This window comes from Oncorhynchus clarkii, chromosome 1 (assembly GCF_045791955.1).
Source record: "Oncorhynchus clarkii lewisi isolate Uvic-CL-2024 chromosome 1, UVic_Ocla_1.0, whole genome shotgun sequence".
NCBI lineage: Eukaryota > Metazoa > Chordata > Actinopteri > Salmoniformes > Salmonidae > Oncorhynchus > Oncorhynchus clarkii.
Window position 1 is genome coordinate 63,226,093 of NC_092147.1, and position 23,463 is coordinate 63,249,555.

General features: G+C 42.7%; 3 protein-coding genes across 4 annotated transcripts in view; 1 reads left to right on the plus strand and 2 right to left on the minus strand.

Moving 5' to 3' along the window:
- Positions 1 to 449: 449 nt before the first annotated feature.
- LOC139410241 (PWWP domain-containing protein 2B-like) lies at positions 450 to 9,598 on the minus strand. 2 transcript variants are annotated; one of them, XM_071155724.1, is made up of 3 exons: positions 9,296 to 9,598; positions 5,338 to 7,069; positions 450 to 3,204 (listed from the first exon to the last, which is right to left on the minus strand). In XM_071155724.1, the coding sequence occupies exons 1-2, from the start codon at positions 9,433 to 9,435 to the stop codon at positions 5,338 to 5,340; spliced, it is 1,872 nt and encodes a 623-aa protein (XP_071011825.1). In that variant the 5' UTR covers positions 9,436 to 9,598; the 3' UTR covers positions 450 to 3,204. The 2 variants fall into 2 exon arrangements, with proteins under 2 accessions (XP_071011825.1, XP_071011819.1); XM_071155718.1 differs by having other exon boundaries at positions 5,342 to 7,069; positions 9,296 to 9,535.
- Positions 9,599 to 10,503: 905 nt separating this feature from the next.
- On the minus strand, positions 10,504 to 17,049 carry LOC139410258 (leucine-rich repeat-containing protein 27-like). The gene is made up of 12 exons (XM_071155735.1): positions 16,807 to 17,049; positions 16,068 to 16,373; positions 15,835 to 15,965; positions 15,682 to 15,740; positions 15,294 to 15,446; positions 14,339 to 14,567; positions 13,761 to 13,901; positions 13,174 to 13,279; positions 12,716 to 12,874; positions 11,852 to 11,991; positions 10,870 to 10,996; positions 10,504 to 10,735 (listed from the first exon to the last, which is right to left on the minus strand). Exons 2-12 carry the CDS (start codon positions 16,272 to 16,274, stop codon positions 10,628 to 10,630), a joined length of 1,560 nt encoding a protein of 519 aa, XP_071011836.1. The 5' UTR covers positions 16,275 to 16,373; positions 16,807 to 17,049; the 3' UTR covers positions 10,504 to 10,627.
- Positions 17,050 to 17,801: 752 nt separating this feature from the next.
- Positions 17,802 to 23,463, plus strand: part of LOC139410267 (serine/threonine-protein kinase 32C-like) — a 139,936-nt gene continuing 134,274 nt past the window's right edge. The window contains exon 1 of the mRNA XM_071155748.1: positions 17,802 to 18,177. Coding sequence (XP_071011849.1) covers positions 18,096 to 18,177 — 82 coding nt within the window. The 5' untranslated portion in view covers positions 17,802 to 18,095. The remainder of the gene's footprint in view (positions 18,178 to 23,463) is intronic.

Consider the following 23,463-nt stretch of genomic DNA (forward strand, 5'->3'; position numbering starts at 1 on the left):
CCAGGATGTTAGTGTCATTTCATCTAGTAGAATTCGCTGCACACTTTTGAGGAAGAGAATTGTCTTTCTAGACTGACCTGTGTTTGACACTGACAATGAGGACACGCTGTACCCAAATGAACGAATGGCATTAGATGACACATTCTCAGGATGGGTGTGCCTAGTTTGCCGATACTTGTTGCTTATCGCATTAGTTTGACTAAATAGTACATTCTAAATAGTATGTAGTATAATTTGTACACAGTATGTAGTTTAGTAAGTAATAGGCAAGAGATTTCAGACATGGCTACTGCCTCAAGTGAATAAAGAGGTAGAGAATGGTTGCATAAAGTTAAGGCTGGCTAGGCTGGACTTAGAGCACAGGAGTGCTGCTGACACATGAGAATTAAACTACATAAAAAAGGTAGTCATAACTGATAGGAGTACATTGAAATACACAAACCAGCAGATGCCAAGTATTGCCTGTATATTTTATTTTACGTACAGTACATATACAAAAAAACTGAAAATGGCCAATAACATTGACCAACGAGGGCAACAGCAGACAGCCATGTTGCTCATCAAAACACAAAATTTCCTGACATCCGCTTCCATCTTAATCATAAAACAGGTGAAAGGAGCTAGGCACTCTCTCCTTCCACACTCCTAAAGAGTCAACAAAAACCAAAGGGATTCAAAATGGAGAAAAAAAAACGCATCAGGAGCTCTTGGTCGTGTTCATTGGGGCTTGCAACGGAAAACATTTTGCAACAGAAAACTAAAATTAGCCATTTTTTTATTGGACAAGTACAGGTAGTCCTTGCTTTTTTATTCCGTTTGGGGCCTACTGAACTACCGACACTGGCCAGCAGTATGTGGACACCTGCTTGTCGAACATCTCATTCCAAAAACCATGGGCATTAATATGGAGTTGGTCCCCCCTTTGCTGCTATAACAGCCTCCATCCACTCTTCTGGGAAGGCTTTCCGCTAGATATTGGAACATGCTTCCATTCAGCCATAAGAGCTTTAGTGAGGTTGGGCACTGATGTTGTGCGATTAGGCCTGACTGGCAGTTGGCGTTCCAATTCATCCCAAAGGTGTTCGAAGGGGTTGAGGTCTGGGCTCCGTGTAGGCCAGGCAAGTTCTTCCACACCGATCTTGACAAACCATTTCTGTATTTACTTCGCTTCGTGCACAGGGGCATTGTCCTGCTGAAACAGGAAAGGGCCTTCCCCAAACTGTTGCCACAAAGTTGGAAGCACAGATAATATTTCCCTTCAATGGAACTAAGGGGGCTAACCATGAAAAACAGCCCCAGACCTTCATTCCTCCTCTACCAAACTTATTGGCACTATGCACTGGGGCAGGTAGCGTTCTGCTGGCATCCGCCAAACCCAGATTCGTCCACCGGACTGTCAGATGGTGAAGTGTTATTCGTCCCTTCAGAGAAAGCATTTCCACTGCTCCAGAGTCCAATGTCATCAAGCTTTACATCACTCCAGCAGACTCTTGCGATTGCGCATTATGATCTAAGGCTGGTGCGTGGCTCTTAGGCCATGGAAACCCATTGTTGCGTCTAGATGTTTCCACTTCACAATAACACCGCTTGCAGTTGACCGGGGCAGCTAATGCAAGGCAGAAATTTGACAAACTGACTTGTTGTAAAGGTATCATCCTTTGACGGTGCCACGTTGACAGTCACTGAGCTCTTCAGTAAGGCCATTCAACTGCCAATGTCGGTCTATGGAGATTGCATGGCGGTGTGCTCAATTGTATACACCTGTCAGCAACGGCTGTGGCTGAAATAGCCGAATACACCAATTCCAAGAATGTCCCTATACTTTTGGCCATGTAGTATATGTTCCGACTCCCCTACATTCCAAAAGTGCTGCTTTCAACTAAGATCAATAAAGGTCGATCCTGCAGTTTCTCCATCTCCAGACATGTAGCCAGTAGTGAGCAGCCACCCATCTCCCCACACCTTCACACGCACACTCAAAAGAGTTGAATTCACACTATTCTTACAGCATTTCTGAGTGACCATAAAGCTTTAATTGATGCATAGTGTTTGACACTTTTGTCCACTCTCTCCAGTGGAAACATTTGACGGGGGATAGAACTGGGGTGGGTTGAGAGAATGTACAAAGACACACCGGAGACAAAAATGCAAGAATACAGTGTACACAACCACCCCTGAAAGGATCAATCTCTGGCATCCCAAAACGTTAAAAAAAAAAGTACATCTCCAAGGCCATGGATAGTCAACGTGGGACATTTGAACTCCCGCTGCCTGTCAGTGCTGTAACTCCAGTTAGTGTTCGGACAATGAGCTTACAGCAGGCCACAAAAGGTACAGATAAAGTGCTTTTCTTTACATGACACAAATAATTAAAAGTGAGTCAAAATTAACTCTGGGATCGCTCACAAATAACCCATAGATACCACACTTCTGAAGTATTCAAACCAAACTGAAATGGAAGAGAGAAACGTTTGAAAAAAAAAAAAAAAACGTATAAATAACGTCACATCGACGTATCCAACTAGCAACGCTGAAGAAGGCTACAAAGATGAAACACTGTATGATAGAATAAACTACAGTACTATCTCTGGATGGAACAGTTTCACAGTTTCATATTTGGAAAGTAATGAACTTAAGTGTAAGACTTTTCACCAGAAATGTTGTGGATATGCTTCCTGGTCTATTCGAAAAGAGTTGCTGGGCTTCCGATGAGGATGGCACTGGGACTGAACGGACCTGACAAGGTCCTCTGACTGGTTGTCGTTGAACCGCTTCGCGACCAATCGGTCGAGAGGACCGTTCACAAAAGCAGCAGTATGGAGATCTCATGGGATTGTAGAACGGTCAACTTAAATCATTATGGATAATATATGGTTACAGATAATAAATACATTCTGATTTGTAGTATGTTGCTATTCACTTCTATTGAAATGTGGTTACATCTAAAAAATAAAATTTAAAAATACAAAATTGAGGAATTGTTCCGTGTAGTCCATGAGATGCCTCAAAATTGCCCTTTCTTGCTCCCTTATCCAGTCAACAACATTCCACCTGAGCAGCCATTTTCCTCCAGCCATGTGGGGTTGGGAAAATGCTGTATAAATAGTGACCGTGGAAACTGCACACGCTCCCTCTCTCTCCTGGGGATAGATGACTCAAGAGTCCGCAACCTCTGACAGAAGACCATTCTTCTGCCTTCAGCCTCTACACAGAGTGAGAGAGAGAGAGAGAGGCGAGAAAGAAAGAACAAACAGAGTAATGAGTTTGAGCAAATAATGGCAGTACAAGTTTCCCAGGGAGGGACATTCTAACTGCAGGCCTAGACTTTGCACTGGGAGAGATGTGCATGTAGAATAGATGGATTCTTACTTTACCATTCAAGACAGAACATTTCTACGCGAGTCCAAGACACTGTCTTAACTTTCAGAAGTCACGCTTGGACAATCTCTGGACAGCTGACATGGCAAAAACTATTTCCATCATGAGTGATTTGAAAGAGTGGCATTCTCAACAGCTTCTGGTGAGCATTATGAACAGAGCTCAGTACAGGTACCTTCACACAGCTACTGAGGCGTTGCCAGAGCAAACAGTGGTCCTGGGAGCTGTCTGGCTGTATCATATCACCCTGAGACAATATTTAACCTAGGTGTGTGTGTGTGTGTGAAGGGCCTGGTGCTTGGCTACATGGGGTCCTATTCCACACAATCAACAAACGGATACCAGGGGAACATGGGCTTGTGCTTTTGATTGATCAGGCCTAACAATGTTCTATGACAACTGGTGGGATAGGCAGGCTGAGACCAAATCACAAGTCCCTGAGTTCAGTCAACCAAAATCATGAAACTAGCTAAAAATCTACCGGAATGACGGGTGCAAACGTGCACTTATCTAAAATCTCATGACCAAATCAACTCAATGACTTGGTGTGACTTTACTGAAAAGGTGATTTGGTTTAACTCACATTGATTTATTAGCTAGCCATGGCTAAAATACGCTTAAGTTCGTAGTGGCTGTTTAAAGTAATATAATATATGCCATTTAGCAGAAGCTTTTCCCAAGAAGACTTACAATCCGGCGTGCATAATTTTTTTACAGGCTTAGTTAATCGTTAGAACCTTCTTAGGCGCTTCGTTAAATCTGTGCAGTTTCCCCAAAACCATTGTAACTAAAGTTTCACTTGAAAAAACGCTCATTATTTATAGGGCTGGGAATTGCCACCTCACGATACTATCACAATACTTAAGTGTTGATACGATATGTATTGCGATTCTCATGATTCTACAGTGCACTCAGACAGTATTCATAACCCTCGACTTATCACACATTTTGTTATGTTAAGCTAGAATTAAAAATGGATTAAATATCCCCCCCCCACACACATACACAATAACCCATAAATGACAAGGTGAAAACATGGTTAGATATTTTCGGCAAATGTTTAACAAAAATTAAAAACAGAAAGAGGTTTCACTGTTTCTGTGACCACAGATAACATCAGAACAAAGTTGACTACCACTACAAAGTTGCCAATGTCTTCGAAATTGTTACAAACAAGACAAAAATATGCTTCAAATGAAAACAGATGACTCCATTAAAAGATATACACTACATAGGGTTGTATATTTAAATCATATTGAAACCAGTTCCATGTTCAACAAATTAGTTTTTTTTGTGCTAATTGTAGGCTAAGCTACTGTCTGTAACTGTTGCCTCAATATACTATTTCATGATGTGTAACAGCGTGTGCGCAATTATGTGCCAGATCTGTGAATTACTGCATTATTATAGGGTAGTCTAAACATAAGAATAAGCCGACTCAATATTAGCAGCCATATAGGCCAAGTGATAATATCTCTACTAAGAGTTGATCCGTTGTCAGTATTGTGGAAGAATTCTAATGTTTATGATCCGAGAGCAGCGCTGCCTTCCTTTTGATCAGTATTGACAGATGCTCAGACGACGGACGCACTTGGTGAGCGTTCTCTCTACGAGGCGTTCCGGGGAAATGCATGGGACATCGTCGGCCGGTTTAAGAAAAAAACACTTGTAAGCTTCAGTTCCATCCCTATCGGGAAACCGGGCCCTGCTTAGTTAGTTGTAAAAATGACAAACATTCTTTAAGCAAATACAACCCCAAAAAATGTAATTAAGAATATTTTACTATACAACATTTCCATGCCTGTATGTTTGAGAAAAGCAAAAATGTAGTTTAGTTTATTCAAAGAGAGGGTGGGTATTTCGCCTGAACATTGCCCAACATGTATCCTTAAATCAAAGGTACCGCAATAGTGTATTTAGTGAACAAACTCACAAATGGTCTGAGTGTTGTGGACTCACCTACGTTTCGCAGTGAGAGGTGAGTAGAGAGGTGATCTCGGGGCTCATGTGGCCCACGGCCTTGGCAGCTTCCACGATGGCTCGCCGGTACATCCCTTTCTTCTTGCGGTTGAATCGCGACCTGAAGAACTCCCGGAAGGGGGAGAGTTTGGCAACGGACAGCTGGGAGGTAGTGGGTGAGCCGAACCAGGCCACCTTGGCCTCTGGCCACTGGACCTCGCAGTTAGACTCCTCTTTGCGGCTGCCGCTGATGCTGAGCACCCTCGCCGGCCACCAGGGGAACCCATGGATCTTCCCCCACACCACGTCTCCCACGGCCACCGCGTGGCCCTCCTCCGTCACGCACTTGGTCATGCTACGTGTGTGCAGGCGCACGGTGAGTGGCGGCACAGTCTTGCTGTCGTCTTGTGAGATCGAGGAGGACATGGAGGAGATGTGCTCGCCGGGCGCTAGGTCGCACAGCTCTGGGGACGTGCCATCTGAGCTGAAGGATTTGGATTCGTCTAGACTGTCTGTGCTGCACACGGACAGGCTGGAGGAGTCCGCTTTCCTCTTGCGAAGGTTGATGAGCAGCGCAAGGTCACTTTGGCCTCGGTCTGCCTCCTCTCCAGAGCTCCCCGACCACAGTTCCATGGGGGTTTTCTCCCCAGAGTCCTCCGAGTGGGGTAGGGGACGAGGAACCGGGACCCCGAGGCTCTTTCTGCTCTGCCTCTCTACCAGCTCTGCATCGTAGACCGTCAGGCTGTCCTCTCCGTCCCCCAGGGTCCTCACTCGAATCTTGGGGGAGGGGAAGTCCAGGCCAGCCGTTGGGGGTCTGGGGAGCTTGAGTTTGGGAATGGACACGGTCAGGCCCGTCCTGGTGGCGTCCAGGATGTGGCGCTGCTCCTGGGTCTGGGTTAGGGTGGTGGGCTCGGGCACCTTGCCCAGCTGGCCTTTTAGGCCGTTTTGCATCAGCTGCTTAGGGCAGAAGGGCTTGACAGAGCCGTGGACCCGAGCTGGGATCTTCATCACCTCACCCTTGCCTTGCGGAGTGCTGTAGGAGATCTTGATGACCGGGCTGTGGGGAATGATGTCCACTGCAGGGAACTTTGGTTCCTCATCCCTCTTGTCCTTCCGGAGCCGCTTGCTGTCATAGCCGGTGGGGCCATTCTCCCGCCTCTTGCTGTTATCCTTGGTGGCATCTGCATCCTCTTTCCTGGTCAACTTCACAGACCCGTCTTTGGAGTCTTCATCGCTCTGTGGAGCGTTCTCTTTCCTGGAAGCCTTGGTTGTGGGCATCCCGTCCTTACTGTCCTCGTCACTGTTCAGTGTGTTCTTACACTTCTCGCACAACACCTGCCGGGGGCGGAGTCTGATGGTGCTCATGGTCATCTGCCCGGGCTCTCGGGTCCGCCTCTTCTTCCTTTTAATGGTCCGCGGAGGTGGCTGTGGTACCCATTGACCATAGCTGTGGCGCACCCAAATGGGCTGAGGGAAGGGAGCTCCTTCAAAATATGGAGGGTATGGACCGTGCCCGGCAGGCACTGTTGTGGGCAGAGGGGCTGGGAGACGGGCACCTAGTGGGTCATTTTCAGGGAGCGTGTTTTCATCCTTTGGTCTATGATGTGAAGCCTGGCTGGGAGGTTTAGTAACAGGTTCCTCTCTCAGGACTTCAGGGATATCACAACCAGGTTTCAACGCAGGGCATTCCACTGGCTTTGAGGTGATATCCGGTAGGCAGAAAAGCCCAGTCCTAAGAGAAAAAGTGAGAAAAAAAATGACTTTAGTATGCTTTGTAGCTTCTGGGTTATTAGATCCAATCATTATGAAGTCAAATTGTTTGCACTCAACTTTATCATTGTGGATAAAGCAAGAATTGAAACTCTTTAGTTTAAGTTCCTGTTCGGGTCAAGAACATTAGCTCTACTAAATCTAAGCACAACAAATTCACTCCTCTGACCTTGTTGCAACCAAACCTCTTATGGTTGCAACACTTTAGCTTGTGTAAAAGACAGCACATTTATCACCTGTGTTGGGTTTTCTACTGGAGTGGGGGTTGGGAGACAGCAAGCAAGCAGGTCGTTGTCTAGTTCGCCTATAGCCCACCCCTACAGACTTGCGCTTCAAACTGAAAAAGCTGAAGTGCGTGTTTTCTCTGTAAATTCACATGTTCCTTTTCATGCCAGTGGCCTACAGGCGTGACGTGTCCAAGCCGGGCTTCTCTAAGGAGCCATTTGAAAAGGGAGTTGAGAGCAGCCAAGGCAGCAGCAGCAACATGGCTGTGCTCCACTCTGCTGTCAGAGACAGCAGACAAAGAGACTACAGGATACCCAGGAGCCCCCTCCACTCCATCTGACTGAAAAAAACAACAACCCCGTGAATCACTCGGGACCCAGAGAGAGCCAGGAGATTCACTTGTTTTCGCATCAGTGTCTGCTGGGTGCTTGTGTGTAATGAGATGATTAATTAAAGCACATTTAGGCAGCCCGAAAGGCGTTTCCCCATGAGCGGCTATTGTCACATTTAAATAAAGAGGCCCGGCGAGGCCTGTTTCCTGTGCTTTAGAGGAGACCTTTAAAGGCCCTTCTTGAGCAACACAATCTCAGCCATCACAATGATTGACACAGGCTGGACATAGTGGTTAACAGGCCATGACAAATCCTGTTTCCATTTAACATAGAATGCTGTAGATACACTACAACCAAATAAAGAGATCCTGCACAAAGGATACATGACATGGAAACTGGAGACGCACAATTAAGGGAAATGCATTCCTATAAACCTAAAAGAAGAACTCCCATTTTGACATTCCCAAAGCAAAATATGCCTGTATGCCAAACCACTGTTCTTTGTTTAAGCTTAGATCTTTTCCACTGGGGAAGGTCAATCTCAAGGCATTTGGAGTGATCCATCACGTGAATGTGTAGGCCTACATGTCTCAGTGAAGGCCTACCGATATGAAAAGCTGGTAAGATTCTGATGCTGAGTCTATAAATAAATAAACCCAGTGGCATTTAAAAAAGGTGCACCCACTGCACTGTACTAGCATGTACTAGTGCAACACAAGGCCAGTACATGTGACACACACTGCGAGCCAGATAACATGCCCCATATGAATACCAATCATTCAAATAACATTTTATACCTTACCTCTATTGTTAACACCCTATACATAGGCATAAATGGGATTTCTTGCCAACATTGTGTAGTTCACCCTTTGTCAAGTACAAAGTGGACCTATAGCCTAGTTTTTCTGGTGTCTAATTTCCTTGGAAACGCGACAATTAGTGCCATCTTTAACAGCAAAACACAGCTGTATAATCTCTTATTTAGAGGTTCAAGTCAATCATTTATAAATAGGCCTACACTGATTGTATCATTAGCTAAGGGTAACATTGGATGACTGAGTTTAACATAGGCCTACATTACTGAAAGCACAAGAACAGGAGTAGGCAAAATTATAATGATGTGATGCCCATCACTTTGCATATCTAGTATTAAAACATGTAACCTTGATGTAATAATTACTAGATAGGTATAAGAATGTATGTACAAAAGTCTAATATGAGAAAGGATGTTTCAGTAAGACCAGCCATAGCTGGGTTACATTGTTGGCAGTCTAAATCTAGCCAACATTGAACTAGCTTGATAGTTAAGCTAACAATGAGGTAACGTTACCCACGTAAGCATAACTTTTGTTGAAATGCCCGTCACGTTACTTTCACGGGGTGGTTGGCTTTACCCAAACTTCCTAGTAATGATACACGTGTTTATATGTTATTAATATGTTCGCTGTAAAAGTGAGCAAATCAGAGTTAGCTGGCTAACGTTAACTAGCAAGCTAGCTACAACCCCTTGGAGTCTATTGTATGATGGCCCATGTAGCTAGCTAGTTAGCATGCTAAATTAGCCAGCAAACATTAGCAGGCTAATTATTTTGTGATACAAGTATACAATTATTCGAATAAATAAGACTCACTTTTTGTTGCAATCGAGTAATATCCCCATGTAGCACCTTTCTTGATAGGTAAGCGTCACTACTAGTGTATCGTTAACTATTTGATCAACAGTGACAGGAATCCGAGAGCCGGCCCGCAGCTCCTCGGCCACAGCCTCCATATTTTCCGGCGTGAGGTGTCCGGCTTGGCGGTACTCGAGCCCGGCCCTGGGAGCCACGATCGCCTCTGCTAAAGATGCTTCTCCCTTCTACTTTCGAGCACGGGAGGGTACACCAGGGCACGAAATGACGCCATCACCCCCCACCAAGTCAATTACAACAGTTCTGCCACTGGTGACATCACACAAAGACAGAGGATAAAAATATTTTGAGGTTGCCCCTCTGTCTTGCTTAAAATTATACCGTTTGGCTTTCCGTTTATTGTTGGCTCATGTAGCCACCATTTCAGAACAATAGCTATTTCATCACAATTAGTTATCTAGCTAATACATTTTTTTAAATGTAATTTAACTAGGCAAGTCAGTTAAGAACATTTTTATTTACACTGACATCTTAGGAACAGTGGGTTACCTGCCTTGTTCAGGCTCAGACCGAAAGATGTTTACCTTCTCAGCTCAGGGATTCGATCTAGCAAACACCGTCAAATGGCCCAGCGCTCTACCCACTAGGCTACCAGCCGCCCCCCGATACATTTCCCCCTTCCATTTTAATGTTATCGTCAGGCCATTTTTTATCGTGCCATTCCAAATTACATATATTCCTACCTTCAAACTGCCCTGGTTTACATGAATCACCCCCATATTTACTGTCTGTATCCAAGCCAACTGTATCAATAAGTAATTTAGGCAGTGCTTGACTTAGGCAGGAGTTCTACTGCTTGAGCTCCTGTTCCTCTTATAGAATACTCTTATAGAGCTTCTGCACCTTAATATAAACAGTTCCAGCATCCAAAAGGAGTACCGGAACCTATTGAAGTCAAAGTCAAGCACTGAATTTAGGCTATAGGCACACATACAGTCAAATAAGTATACATGATCAACCTCTGTATAGCTGCTGTACAGTTGCAAGGACCTGAAACACAGTGACCTATTAGGCTGCTATTTAGCACTGATTGACTTGATGAATGAGGGTGTGTTTATCTTGGAACACAAGCACTTTACACTTAACTAATGATGTGCATGTAACAGGCTGAAATGTTTATTGATGAATGGGTATCGGATGCCATTGTAAACAGTTTGTAGAGTGCTATAATTCCATACTACCCTGTCCTGTATGACTTCTTTGCATACAATGTCAATTCATTTAATACGGCAACAATTCTAAATGGCAGTAGGTCTACACACACAAATACTTTCACTTGTCATAGCATCTTGGTGAGTTCTCCCCAGTAAATGCGATGAATCGATACTCGATGTCGCTCTCCTGTTTCCTCTCAGCAAGTTCCGACTGCAATCTCTTGGCCTGAAACAAAAGCAATGGAAGAAAACCACAAAGAAAGAAACACCTAGACATTAATTTAATTCCTGGGGCTGCTGTCATTGAGCACTGAAAATGACTTGACTGGTTACTTGATATACAGTAGAATAGTAACATACTTCCTCCATGTCCTGCCTTGCAGCTTCTGTCTCCTCTTGGGCAGTGCCACTGGGCCTCCTGCGCCTCTCCTGGATCATCTGAACATGGCTCCTGATCCGCTGCTCTAACTTCCGGTCGCGGGCTGCCCTGGGGTCACACAGGTCAAGGGTAAAATTAACCACCATTCCACAAACTAAAGATTCTCTTAGTTACATACCGCTGTGGGTGCTGCATGTTGTTGGTGGTGGAGGATTAGCTGGCTAGCTACAGACTACAGAGACCAGATGCTCGGAGTCCGGACCTGTCTGACCCTGTCCCTAATCAAGACTCCTGATACTTTAACCTGGCTGTGACTGACCAATGCTCCCTCCCTCCACATATACATTTATCACACGAGCGATTGATTAATTTAATTATTTGTTTATTTATACCGATGGACTGTACGCTGCAATCCAGCTCTTGTACATCTTGACAATAAACTAAACCTTATACTGAGGTGTACTCTTTTGAATCAATAGTTTACATGAACAGTATATATTCTATATGTCAAAATCGTTGTCAAAATCAAATTGTATTTGTCACATTCAATACAATAGGTGTAGAACTTGCAGTGAAATGCTTACTTACAAGCCCTTAACCAACAATGCAGTTAAGAAAAAAAAAATTGAAGTAAAAAAATAGATTAGTAAAAAATCAAAAATCAAACTAACAAATAAAATAAAGTAAAATAACAATAGTGAGGCTATATACAGGGGGTACCGATAGAGTCAATGTGCAGGGGCGCCGGTTAGACTAGGTACAGTACTGGACAACAGAAAAAAAGTCATTAATTAAATCAAATCAGCTGAACCAAAGTATTTGACACAGGGGACAAAATATTTGTTTGAACGAAAGAGATGTCTGTACAAAAACCCTCTTTCCACTAAATGTCTATGAACATATTTGATTCATCGGTCATTGCTTTCTTTGGTGGCTACTGTCAGTAGATTAGCTACATCATACCTGGCTTCCTCGTGTTCCTTCTGGGACAGGAACGATCTCTGTCTCTGGATCCTCTTTGGTGGGGGGTTGTGGGTCTTGACCTCACCACTTTCAACAACACTACACAGAGACTCTGTGGCGTATGGAGCATTTATCGGTACCTGTACCAAAAAAAAACATTCATTTCTATAGAAAGCTGGTCTTTTCTTCATACAACCGAAACTGTGAACATACAGTAAGTTAAGGATGGATGATAGGTCTATCAGTGACACAGATTGACTACTACTATCCTGGCACATTGCTGAAGAGGTCAGATATTAGATATACAGCTATGGGTTGCTTTCTTTTTTCTTTTTTTTTTGAGGATCTGAGGGTCCATGCCAAATCTTTTCACCCTCATGAGGTGGAAGAGGCGTTGTCATGTCCTCTTCACGACTATGGTGGTATGTGTGGACCATGATTTTTTAATTTAACCTTTATTTAACTAGGCAAGTCAGTTAAGAACAAATTCTTATTTTACAATGATGGCCTGACAATTCCTTAGTGATATGGTCACCAAGGAACTTGAAGCTCTAGACCTGCTCCACTACAGCCCCGTCGATGTGGATGGGGGCGTGCTCAGCTCTCTGTTTCCTGTAGTCCATGATCGGTTCCTTTGTCTGTGCTGTTGAGGGAGAGGTTGTTGTCCTGGCACCACACTGCCAGGTCTCTGACCTCCTCCCTATAGGTCGTCTCATCGTTGTCGGTGATCAGCCCTACCACCGTCGTGTCGTCTGCAAACTTAATGATGGCGTTGGAGTTGTGTGTGGCCACGCAGTCTAGTCTGCTGCTTTGTATCTGACTGTGTGCGTGTGCGCTAGCATTCTGTGGAAGGGTTATGTTTACCAGCTGTGGTGCAGCCTCGCTGGGGACATCTGACTGCAGGATGACTGACTCGGCACACTGGAGGCACAGTGATCCATCGTTAGCTAGGCCTGTCGCTGCCCCTGACCTGGACAGCCTCAACTGAGTGTCTGCGCAGCCTGACGCTATCTTTTTCAACGTCTGCTCACCCAGAATGAAAACAAGGACTCCAGTCAGTCAGTCTCTCTCTTTCTACTCTAAATTCTCTCAGACAGTTTCCTTATAACAAGAACAGAACTGAAAACATTTTGTAATTCAAATGTTCTCCCTTTCCAATGACTGTGAAAGCCTTTCCTCGGGCTGGTGTTATGCTGCCCTCCTCTGGTCATTGGAAAGGGAGAACATTTGAATCAGAAAAATGCTTTCAGTTCTGTGAGTGAACAAATGGTGTATTCCAAAAATAGAATGGGAGTGAAAGCAGACATACAGAACAGACATACCTCTTCTCTTCTATGTCTCTCACGCCTTTCCTGCTTGTGCTCTAAGATTTTCCTCTCCTGCATGACCCTAGCATGAGTACGCCATTCCTTGAGGAGCTCTTGGTCTCTAAGGGAAAAGAAAGGCAGGACCATATAAAGCACTGTGAGGAATTCATTACCCTATAAACACTGATCTAAGTTTGGTTTTATTTTGTTTAGGTCAGGATTGGGGTGGGATAAGCTCATCTTAGACCTTGCTGGATTTCTTTACCTACCCCTTATTGGCATTGGCCTTTGCAGACACATAATATTGATCCCTCCCTTTCTGGGACTTCATCAAATGCCAATTTGACACAATACACCCCTGCTTTCTGAAACTGCAAGTAGAGAGACAATTCTCTCTCACCCCTGGTATAACATAGTTAGCAACTAAATACTGTATGTAATTCATGTGATTCGAAAGGCCATGACATTGCTTACTGTAGCATTCATCAATTGTTGATCTCTGAAGGGCTTGACTCTCTTAAGTAGGGAGTCAGAGGTATAGGTAACTGATGTGAGATAATCTGTTGGGTTCTATAAAAATCCAACACTATTAACTTACTTACTTCCTCCTTTGTTCAAGAATGGCTTGTTTTTCTTTAAGCTCTTTCATTGCAGCCAGTCTTCTCTCCTCTGACCTCTTCCAGTACTGCATGTCAAAGGGAGGGAGCTCGGGAAATATATTTCCCCTGGTAATCTCTTTCTTTCTGACAAAGAAATCGAAATAAAATGTTTTATTTTTTTATTGCTCTCAGAAGGACCGTGTCCCTACAGAGCCTGGGAAATTTTATCGCTAGGCCTCCTCCTCAGAGACTGTCATAAAAATATTCTTAAACTGTCCATGCAGTATTTTCCATCTCAATAGCCTATTCATCTACAGTGGCTCCCTCTCTTTTCACCTTTCCTTCACAGCATTTAATTCCTCAGAGAAAGCATCCACCATATTGCTTTCACCTATCATTGCTAGCCTCGTAAACCATACTGTCCACTGTCCTGAGTATAGTGGCACGTCTGGTTGAAGAGTTTGGCAGTTCAAATAAGGAGAGAACACCATAGACTACTGAGTTTCCCCTAGATCTGCAGTTACCAGATGCCTGCCATTTCTCCCAAAACTTTACCAGAGGTTGAACCTTTTTGACTTGACCTTTTAATGACGGGCAGAGGGTATGTCTTGTGGCCTCTATCACCCTCTGCTGCTCTAGGGAGGCGTGAAATAGGGAGGGCATAGCCCAACTCAGCTCTGTCCATTTGGCTCATCTTCTGCCTCAGCTCTCTGAACCTCTGCAGTTCATCTTCATCCACCACCTCTTCACAAAGGTCCAAACTGGACTTTACAAGCTCTGTCAACTGTAGCTTCTCCACTGGGGGCATGTCTGCAACCAAAACATCAACAAGAACTTTCCATGAAAATGATTACGGTAGCAAAATAATACATCTGTCACTTCCTATATAAACAATTGTCCTCTTCTGGATATTTTGCATTGATGCTGAAATAAAAGTTTTAGTGAATACTAGATGTAAAGTTGAAGCTGTAATGAGCCCAAAGTAAGCATGTCCCCTCATTCACAAAATAACATGATGAAATCTGGTGTGACATGATCTGAATGCCGGCATATTGCCCTTGCAGTGACAACATAATATCCATCAAGATGAAATTACCTTTCCAGAGAGACAGTGAGCCTTAATCCTCTTTTTTAATAACATGCATATATAAAGATATAATAGGGCACCTTTGTTCTAGGTGTAAGCTTTCTGCTGGGGGGTGCCTTGGCTGGTTACCAATAGGCACTACTAGACAGTGGTTGATGACAAAGCGCCTCTGTTAGAAGCCCACTGGTTATCGATCATTTTAATCGGGCTAAAAATATTACTGGCTAGAGCTGCACAAAAAGTCTGCCTGCTGCATGCACCGTCTCCAAGGGAACAGAAGTCACACCACTGAAGTGGAACAAGGGCAAGGAGCTATTTTGGTGGCCAGCCTTTCTTTCTTATACAATCGAACAGATGGCGGTGGGCGTGTTCAGAAGGGCGGACACCACACAAACACCTTGCCGTCACATTGTTCAACTTCATCAGGTGACATTACAGTTATCATTCACCTGGAAGAGAGTTCCGCACACTAACCGGTCGTTCGGCCATGGCACTCCGTAGGTACTGTAGGATGCATTGGAGGCCCTGCCCCACAACCTCTTGAGGTGGAAACGTGATGGGGCAATGCCTCAAACTCAGGGCCTTGAGAGTAATCACGTTACCTGAGAAGTACAAACACATATGTCAGAAAAAGTAATGCAGTTCACAGCTGGAGTTGGGTCACTGAAGAATAAGCTGGGGAAAAAACAACATGTCCCACCCACTCTTCCAGTAAAGGAAATTAAATCCAAGCATCCTATCCCAAAATACTGTCAAAGTCACTGAATACTGTTGATAAAATGCAATGATGTTCTTGTGTAAAGGATAAAGGAAACAAGGTGACAGAATTCAACTCACCCAATTCCAGTGGAAGCTCTGTGATAGGATTCGCTTCTAGCAGCAACGTTTTCAGACATCTGCATCAACCAATTAATACATGAATCCATTAAAATCCACAGCACATCTACAAATATTTTGGTTGAAAAGCCCATACAAACTAGCCTAAAATACCTGTGTAGACCAATTTTTGCAGGAAGGGCTGTGATTTGGTTATTTCTGAGATCTAACCACACCAAGTTTGACAAACTGGTGAACAGCGTATCCGGAAGCCTGGATATTTCATTACCTTCAAGATACAAATTCTTAAAACAACAGGAAGATACAGTTAGAGAGGATACAGTTAGTTCTGAATAACAAAGCATATTCTTGAAAATAATAGCATCGGAATAATCTGCTTGGCCTACCTTTAAAGTAGTGTTCTTCAAAATGCAATCCACAACATATTTGAAGTTTCTTCTGCTGAAATATTGGGTGTCAGATGTGACATACTCAGTGATCTGTATAGGTCCAACACACTCTGGTAGAATGTGCGGGTTATGTGTTTTCACAGCATTATCACCACAATCAAGGCTTAAATGAAGGTCAGTAATTTCCTTTTTTAAGGAAGACATTGCTGCTGTGCTGTTATCTCATTTGGTCAGTTAGTAAGCAGTTGTATCCTTCAGCCCATCATCAAAGTGCCATCTTGAAATTGTCAAAGCCCATGATGGCTAGAGGGAGAAACAAGAATATATGTCAGACATGAAACTCACCTTCCAGTTAAATACAGTGACAGTCAAATTAATGTCCTGGCCCTTTGGGAGAAATGAATCATTAAACGTGTAAAAACTCTCGACCAGATATTGATGTAACGTTAACAAGCATAGATCACATCCGTGAGACACCCCATTGTTGGATACAACTAAAATTGAACTCATGACCCTGAAATGTGAACAACTGTTAGCTATAGCTAACAGTTAACAGTTAACAGCTAACAGTAGCTAACAGTTGTATAGCTATAGCTATAGCTAACAGTTGTTCACATTTCAGTATCATGAGTTCAATTTTAGTTGTATCCAACAATGGGGTGTCTCACTACTTTGTCCACATGGAATATTTCTGACATGCAACATTTTAAACGTAGGCTAAGGTTAGTTAGCTTACGCGTTTAGCGTTACCATAACTGTTAGCTCGCTAACGCGTTAGAGATGCAAACCCAAAACATTTGGTGAAGATATTGTACAACGCGTCATTCATCATCCTAATCCAAGCAATCACTCCAATGTATAAGAACGTATGAATTATAGGATTATCAACAAGCTGAAGTAAATACATTCAACTTTTGTAGAGGCATTAGCTAGATAGTTTATTTACCTAGCTAGCTAGTAGTTAGCCAACTAGTCGTGTGATCAGCTATTACCATGGTAACCGTGGTGGCAGGACAACATCAAATACAGGGCGTGTCAATAATCAAACAGTGGCATGTGACGCAATTAACAAGTCTCTTCAGCATCATTGGCCTAGAGAGGGGCCGTTTTTGTTGACTTTTAGGTTGACAGACAAACCAAAAGTAAAAATAAAAAAAACACTTGTTTTTAAATGAGGAAAGGAACGAAAATCTAAGTATTTATAGTATTATTATAATGTCCCATTAAGTATCATCCACGCCATGCCTAACTAGCATCAGTTTCTTAAATTAACCATAACTCAACCATTTACTGCGTAGATATGTTGTGTCTTGTGATGTTGTCTGACCTGATATGATATCTTGTGAATAGGTTATCTGCATGCAATGACTGTTTATAGCCTACTTTTTTTGCAAAGCAAAATCATTTTCTGCATTTTTTTTTTACAGAAATCTAGACATATCCCATTCACACTATATGCCATGAAGAAGCATGAAGTGGAATCTCACATCTGTTAATGATGTAGCCTATTCTAAGGTCAGGGAAGTAAAGTGTTAACCCCATTTTCAATGATCTGGCGCCACCCTTTTCCTAATTAGATTCGCATTTTCGCAATGACCGTATCCAGTTAGAGAATATACAGCAGCACTTCCTATAATATTGAACATTTTTCTTAAGGTCTAGCCGCTAGAACAAGAGCTGCAGAGAGGCTGGGTTCTTCACATGCATGACAGTGAGACTCTAACGTCGACTAGAGAACTGTCACACACGGCTCCGCGAACATAAGTCAGTTGAGGACGGGAGGAGAAAATAGGAAAGCCGATTGTTTATATTTTTAAAACAGTATTGAGGCTCACTATCCGATCTAATCTATCGTCTTTGTTGTTTTAGTGAGCCAAAGTCGCAGTGCGTAAATGAGATAAAAAACAAACATTTTTTTTTAGAAACAATAACAGGAGGGAGCGATGCATTTGTTCAACGTGTCCAACACACAGCTGTAGTTTTTTTTTTTTACGAGCGAGGAATGCTATCTGAGCTCGCGCATCAATGTTTCACTGGGGCAAGTGGAAGAAGAGGATGGGCGCGAATAGTTCTTCTAAGAGACCGGTCTACGATGAAAAGGAAGATGGTAAGAAAACACAAAGCATTGCTTGCTATTCGTTTGAGTTCATGGTGAACTACAGTGCAACGTTGTAGCGCCACTCAAATTGCACGTGAGTCAAAGTTAGTGTAGCCTTCTGAAGGCTACATTCATTGGATCAAGCAATTCCATCCCTGTGTTGCCTACTGCTTGTACAATAGGTGACGATGTGCATTCTAGGCTAAACTCGTTACACCTCGAGAATTTTGGAGGAAATATTTCTCAAATGATATCCTCCTCAAGCAAGGTCTTGCTTGCAGCCTAGATATTAAAGGAGAGGTCGGGGGTGTGGTGTTAAACTTTAGATTGGACACTGAAACAAAATGTAAAATGTAGGGCATACATAGTCTAGCAACTAACATCATATTTCACACCTGATTTTGCCAAACTATGCCAATGTAATGTTTGTTGTTCTTTTATGGCAAGAAAACAACTGTTCCAGAAAGATGACACTGAAATATTGGTCTATTTATTCTGTAGATCAATCAAGTGGTTAGTGTCTAAAGCCATTATCATTATTTATTGGGGATTACATACAATGCAGAAGTCTCATTGTTTTCTTGTTATTCTTCAGCCTTTCCAGAAGGAACATTTTCCCTATCATTCTCTGTAAAAAAATAAGATAGTGTTGGCTGAATGCAAAGAAATATAAGCATGTGAAGTTGTTATTTTTAGTAATTTAGCAGACACTCTTATCCAGAGTGACTTACAGTGAGTGCAGTTTTCATACTTTAAAAAAAATACTGATCCCTCATGGGAATTGAACTCACAACCCTGGCATTGCACACACCATGCTATACCAACTGAACTACATAGGACTGAATAATAAAAATAATTGAAGAATTAAGACAAGAACAGTGGCACGCATGAAAGTAAGGCTAATTTATGGCTGTTAGTGTAAAGGAGAGTAAGCCCATTGGAGCTTAACTAAATATACCTTGCTTTGAATCATCAATACCCCTTAATGAGCTAAAATACTAATGTTGCCAACGAGTTTTCTAAAATGACAGAAGCGCCTACTAAATGAGGTCCGTTCACTAGAGAGTTGAGGTCATATGATAAGGAGGGGATGCAGATTTTGTTTTGGGGGGGAGCAATTCTACGGTAACAGAATCACGCTGAGACTCAGATTTTTCACTTTAAAATGTATGTCAAACAGAAACCATTGATTTCAAAGTTAAACAAACTATAAAACCATATGCACAAGGACTACTTTGAACAATTTACACAGAACATTTCACAAAAATCTGAACAAACCATAGATGTCCAAACTTGTGAAACATAGACATCACAGTAGAGGTGACAGGTCGCCGGTAGTCTAGCAGTTAAGAGCGTTGGGACAGTAACCTAAAGGTAATATGTTGATGTGCCTTAAAGCAAAGCACTTAATTGCTCCTGTAAGTTGTTTTGGATAAGAGTGTCTGGTAGGCGAAGAGCACATCAAACTAGAGTACTGAACTCTACTATTCTTCACTGTGCTGTCCAAACTTGTAAAAAAAACAACATAGATGTCTATGATTAATTCAGATGTGATCTGGTCACCAATCATAGACGTCTACAGTACGTTTGGGCCAAATCAAGGCTGGTCCCACCCGGAGTAAAAATCAACGTGTGTGTATATAGATGTTGAAATCAAAAAACCATGTCTGTGGACGTTGACATCAAGGACATGGTGGACTGACCAAATTTCAACTTCTTCTCAATGTCCATGGACGTTTGGTGCAGGTCGGTGCTCAGTGGGTGTGGATGCTAGTTACAGTAAATGGAAAGAGAGGAGAGGTTGTCCAGACTGTTTTCACACTCATTTTGACCACCAGATGACAGAAAGAAAACAGTTATGAGCTGACCATAACAGTATGCCAGTGGAAGGGAGGACAGTAGCAGGTGACCGAACTGTGGTTTGTGACTACTATGATTTCCCATTGTAGCTAATTCAATTGCAGTAATCGCATTACAGATTTTTCGGTAATTCTGTTACCGATTTGGTAACAGAATTAGGAGTTTGATCACTTAAGTTACAAACAAAAATGTATATCAGTAAAAACTTAACTAATTGGTTGGTTTACCTTTACTTTTTACTTCTGTGAACTTTTATTATCCTCCCTCCTCATGAGGGATATATGGGTTGTTGGTAACAGAAGTTTACGGCACAAGGAAATATTTCTTTAACTTAATTTAATTCATGTAATTTCTCAAACAGAATATACGTGTTGATATTATTTTGCAGGGGTCTTTACTTCAACATTATTGTGTTTTGAAGTATTTCTAATACCATTTTAAGACTTTTTCTGCTAGATGTTTTCTAAGATCAATTTGTATCTGTTTGACCAGAAATCAATGCCATTATTTATGCCTATGCCTTTTCTTCTCCAAAATATGGACTCTTAGCTTTCATTTGACACCCAATTTGCTCCCATGAACACGTTGCTGCTCATGGGTCCTTTACATGGAAATGCCCTTTAGCTACAAGGGTTACCCATTTAGAAGCTACCTTTTGTCCATAACGTTAAAATTGTACTTTTTAATGAATCAGCAGACGTCAGTGAAAGTTATGGAAAGTGTAATGGGAAGCAATGAACCGTGCAATCTGTGTTTTGTCAGTGTTGTTTTTCATATGGAGCTATGTACAGTTTGTCAAATTCAAAGTTACAGAGGAGGCTCTGTTTCCAGAGGAAAGAGGGAGGCAGTTATAAGTTGTTGTTTCCCCCCCCCCCCCTTTACTTTTGATTAATGGAGGGGCCTTGAGGCTCAAGGCTGGCATGGAAAAAATGGGGAGGAAACAACATATATTCTCAATTTTCAAGTCTTATATTATTTCTATGGGCCGGGGTGATTGCTTCGCATTCTATAACGTACTGTTTATTTCTGAATCACAAGTTACATGAATACCTAATTACTTCAGTTACAACCCCGCCTCCACTCCACCTCACCCAGAATGAGCATGCTGTGTATGTTCATCACCTTCCCCATTATCATTATGCGTAGATGCACATACATTAAGTGAATGTTATGCCGTGGTGCAAGGGGGCGGTTGATAGAATTCCTTTCACATCGTGAACATTTGAGGGCATTAATTCAAGACTGTGTTTGCAGAGAGAGCGAGAGAGACTTTGTCAGTCCCAGTTTAGCCTCACTTGGAAGTGTTTTTCCATTTTATTTTCAGGACATCCAGTGTTACAAGTACAACACACAATGATTTGACGTATACAGCTGCATTCGTGAGTTGTATTGACAAATGTCCGCCAAGCAAAAACCTGATAATAAGAATGCTGTAAGTACATAAATTGTTAGCTCAGTGGGACATGAATATCCTTCTAGTCAGCGACAACTGTGTGGAATTTGTGACCGCAACTTTGTGAGCTTATTACAGCATTATAGACACTATGTCCTGGGATTTCCTATGATCTTCTATGTAGAATCTCTTACCTTCTAACGACACTTGTGTCGCTCTAGCTCTGCCCGCGTCAATCACACAGACTAATGGTGCAGATGAAATAGACTAATCCAATGGGTCCACAACCCAGCAGTCTGTAGCTCAAACACTCAATGTTAAAAAGGGGTTAGAAGTCCAAAACGTGCCAGCGTCACGGTGGGGGCTGTAGCAGTTTTAATGCGTTATCCATCGACGTATCTGATCTCTACACATTAAAATGGTAGTGATGACATGCCATTCAGTCGCTTGTATGGAAGTTGCTGAGTTGTTTCATGTCAAGAGCATCCACTAAGTGTTGTGTATGTTTTCTACCTGGGTCTCTAAGAAACAGTATCTCTTGGCTTATTGGAAAACTGGAAAACTGCATATGGCCTACATCAGTCAGTAATATTAGTGTTCCTTGCCAACAAAGGTCTCGACCATAATCAAGTATTCAGATTGATGTCCAAGAGAAGCTGCCGGAGGGCTATTTTAGTAGATCTTTTTTATTTATAGCGAGGAAATAAGAGTGAGCCTATAGGATTGAATGGGGCACTCCTTGCATGGCTGTTATGCATTGCGTTATTTCTCTGAACTACTTAGAGCTAGTGTCGTATAAACAGACCATCATATGGCTGGATCCCACTGCAACACTCAAGCCTTTCTTTACAAAGGTCATGCAAACAGTAGCTGGATGAAAGTGTTGAAGCACGAGCAAAGGTAAGTCCCAAGAGAAAGAAGCACTTTGCTTTGACAAAGCCTCACCTTACCACTGCAGTAATGCACTGTGTGTGTAATGAGCTCTATGTAGTAGTGTGTGTGCAAGTTTGTGACTCGGGTATGTGCGTTCCATGAGCATGAGGCTTTGAAGAACAAAACAGCGGGGCAGACATGGAGAAAGATTGCATGGAATACGGAGTCCCAGTTTTCTTTCATCTTCAGCATTACTCTCAATTTCTTTCTTTCTCTCCATCTATTAAACAGAGCGGTAGCCCTGTGCCTGCAGCTTTTAGCCTCTTACTAGTACTGACTAATTTCCCCTGGCTGACATATGGTGTTCATACTGTAGTATCTGATTCGTGGTGGGAAAGGAATGCCTCACCAACTTCACAAGTTGGACATACTGTTCTGTAATAGGATGGCAATAACATCCCAAACAACCCTTGGACTTTGGGTGACTGATTAGAACTATCACCTTTTGTGTAGTAGTAGGCTACACTCGTAACAAAAAATATGCTATCTACAACCTAAAAGGGTTCTTCAGCTGTCCTCAGAAGAACCCTTTGAATAAACCCTTTTGGTTCCAGGCAAATCCCTTTTGGTTCCAAGTAGACCCGTTTTGGGTTCTATGTAGAACCCTTTTTAAGGGTTCTACACGGAACCCAAAACGGGTCTACTTGGAACCAAAAAAGGGTTTCTACCTGGGGGAAAAAATTTTATTCTATGGGGACAACTGAAGAACCCTTTTGGAACCCTTTTTTTGTAGAAATGATGTTAAAATTATATATCTCTGTACTTACAGAAGATGCCACTTTCTAAAGGTATTCAATATTTACAATTCCCTAACCGTGTACTCGCTTCTGGTGATAAACAGGAGACGGTGTTTATAACAAAACTATAGTTTCAGTCTAAAGGTGTCTTCAAAGAGATCAGCTCAGCTGGGTGCTGAGATAAAAACAGAAAGGAGAAAGGTCGCTTGGTGTGGTGTGGTGTGTGTGTGTGTGTGTGTGTGTGTGTGTGGAGGGGTTATGGTGCGCGTGAGTTAGTGATGAACGGTTGACTCATAACCTGCAGTCCCTGTGGTTATATCTGCGGGATGTGCTGATTTTAGGGTCATGACATATTGTGTGGGTGGGTGGCAG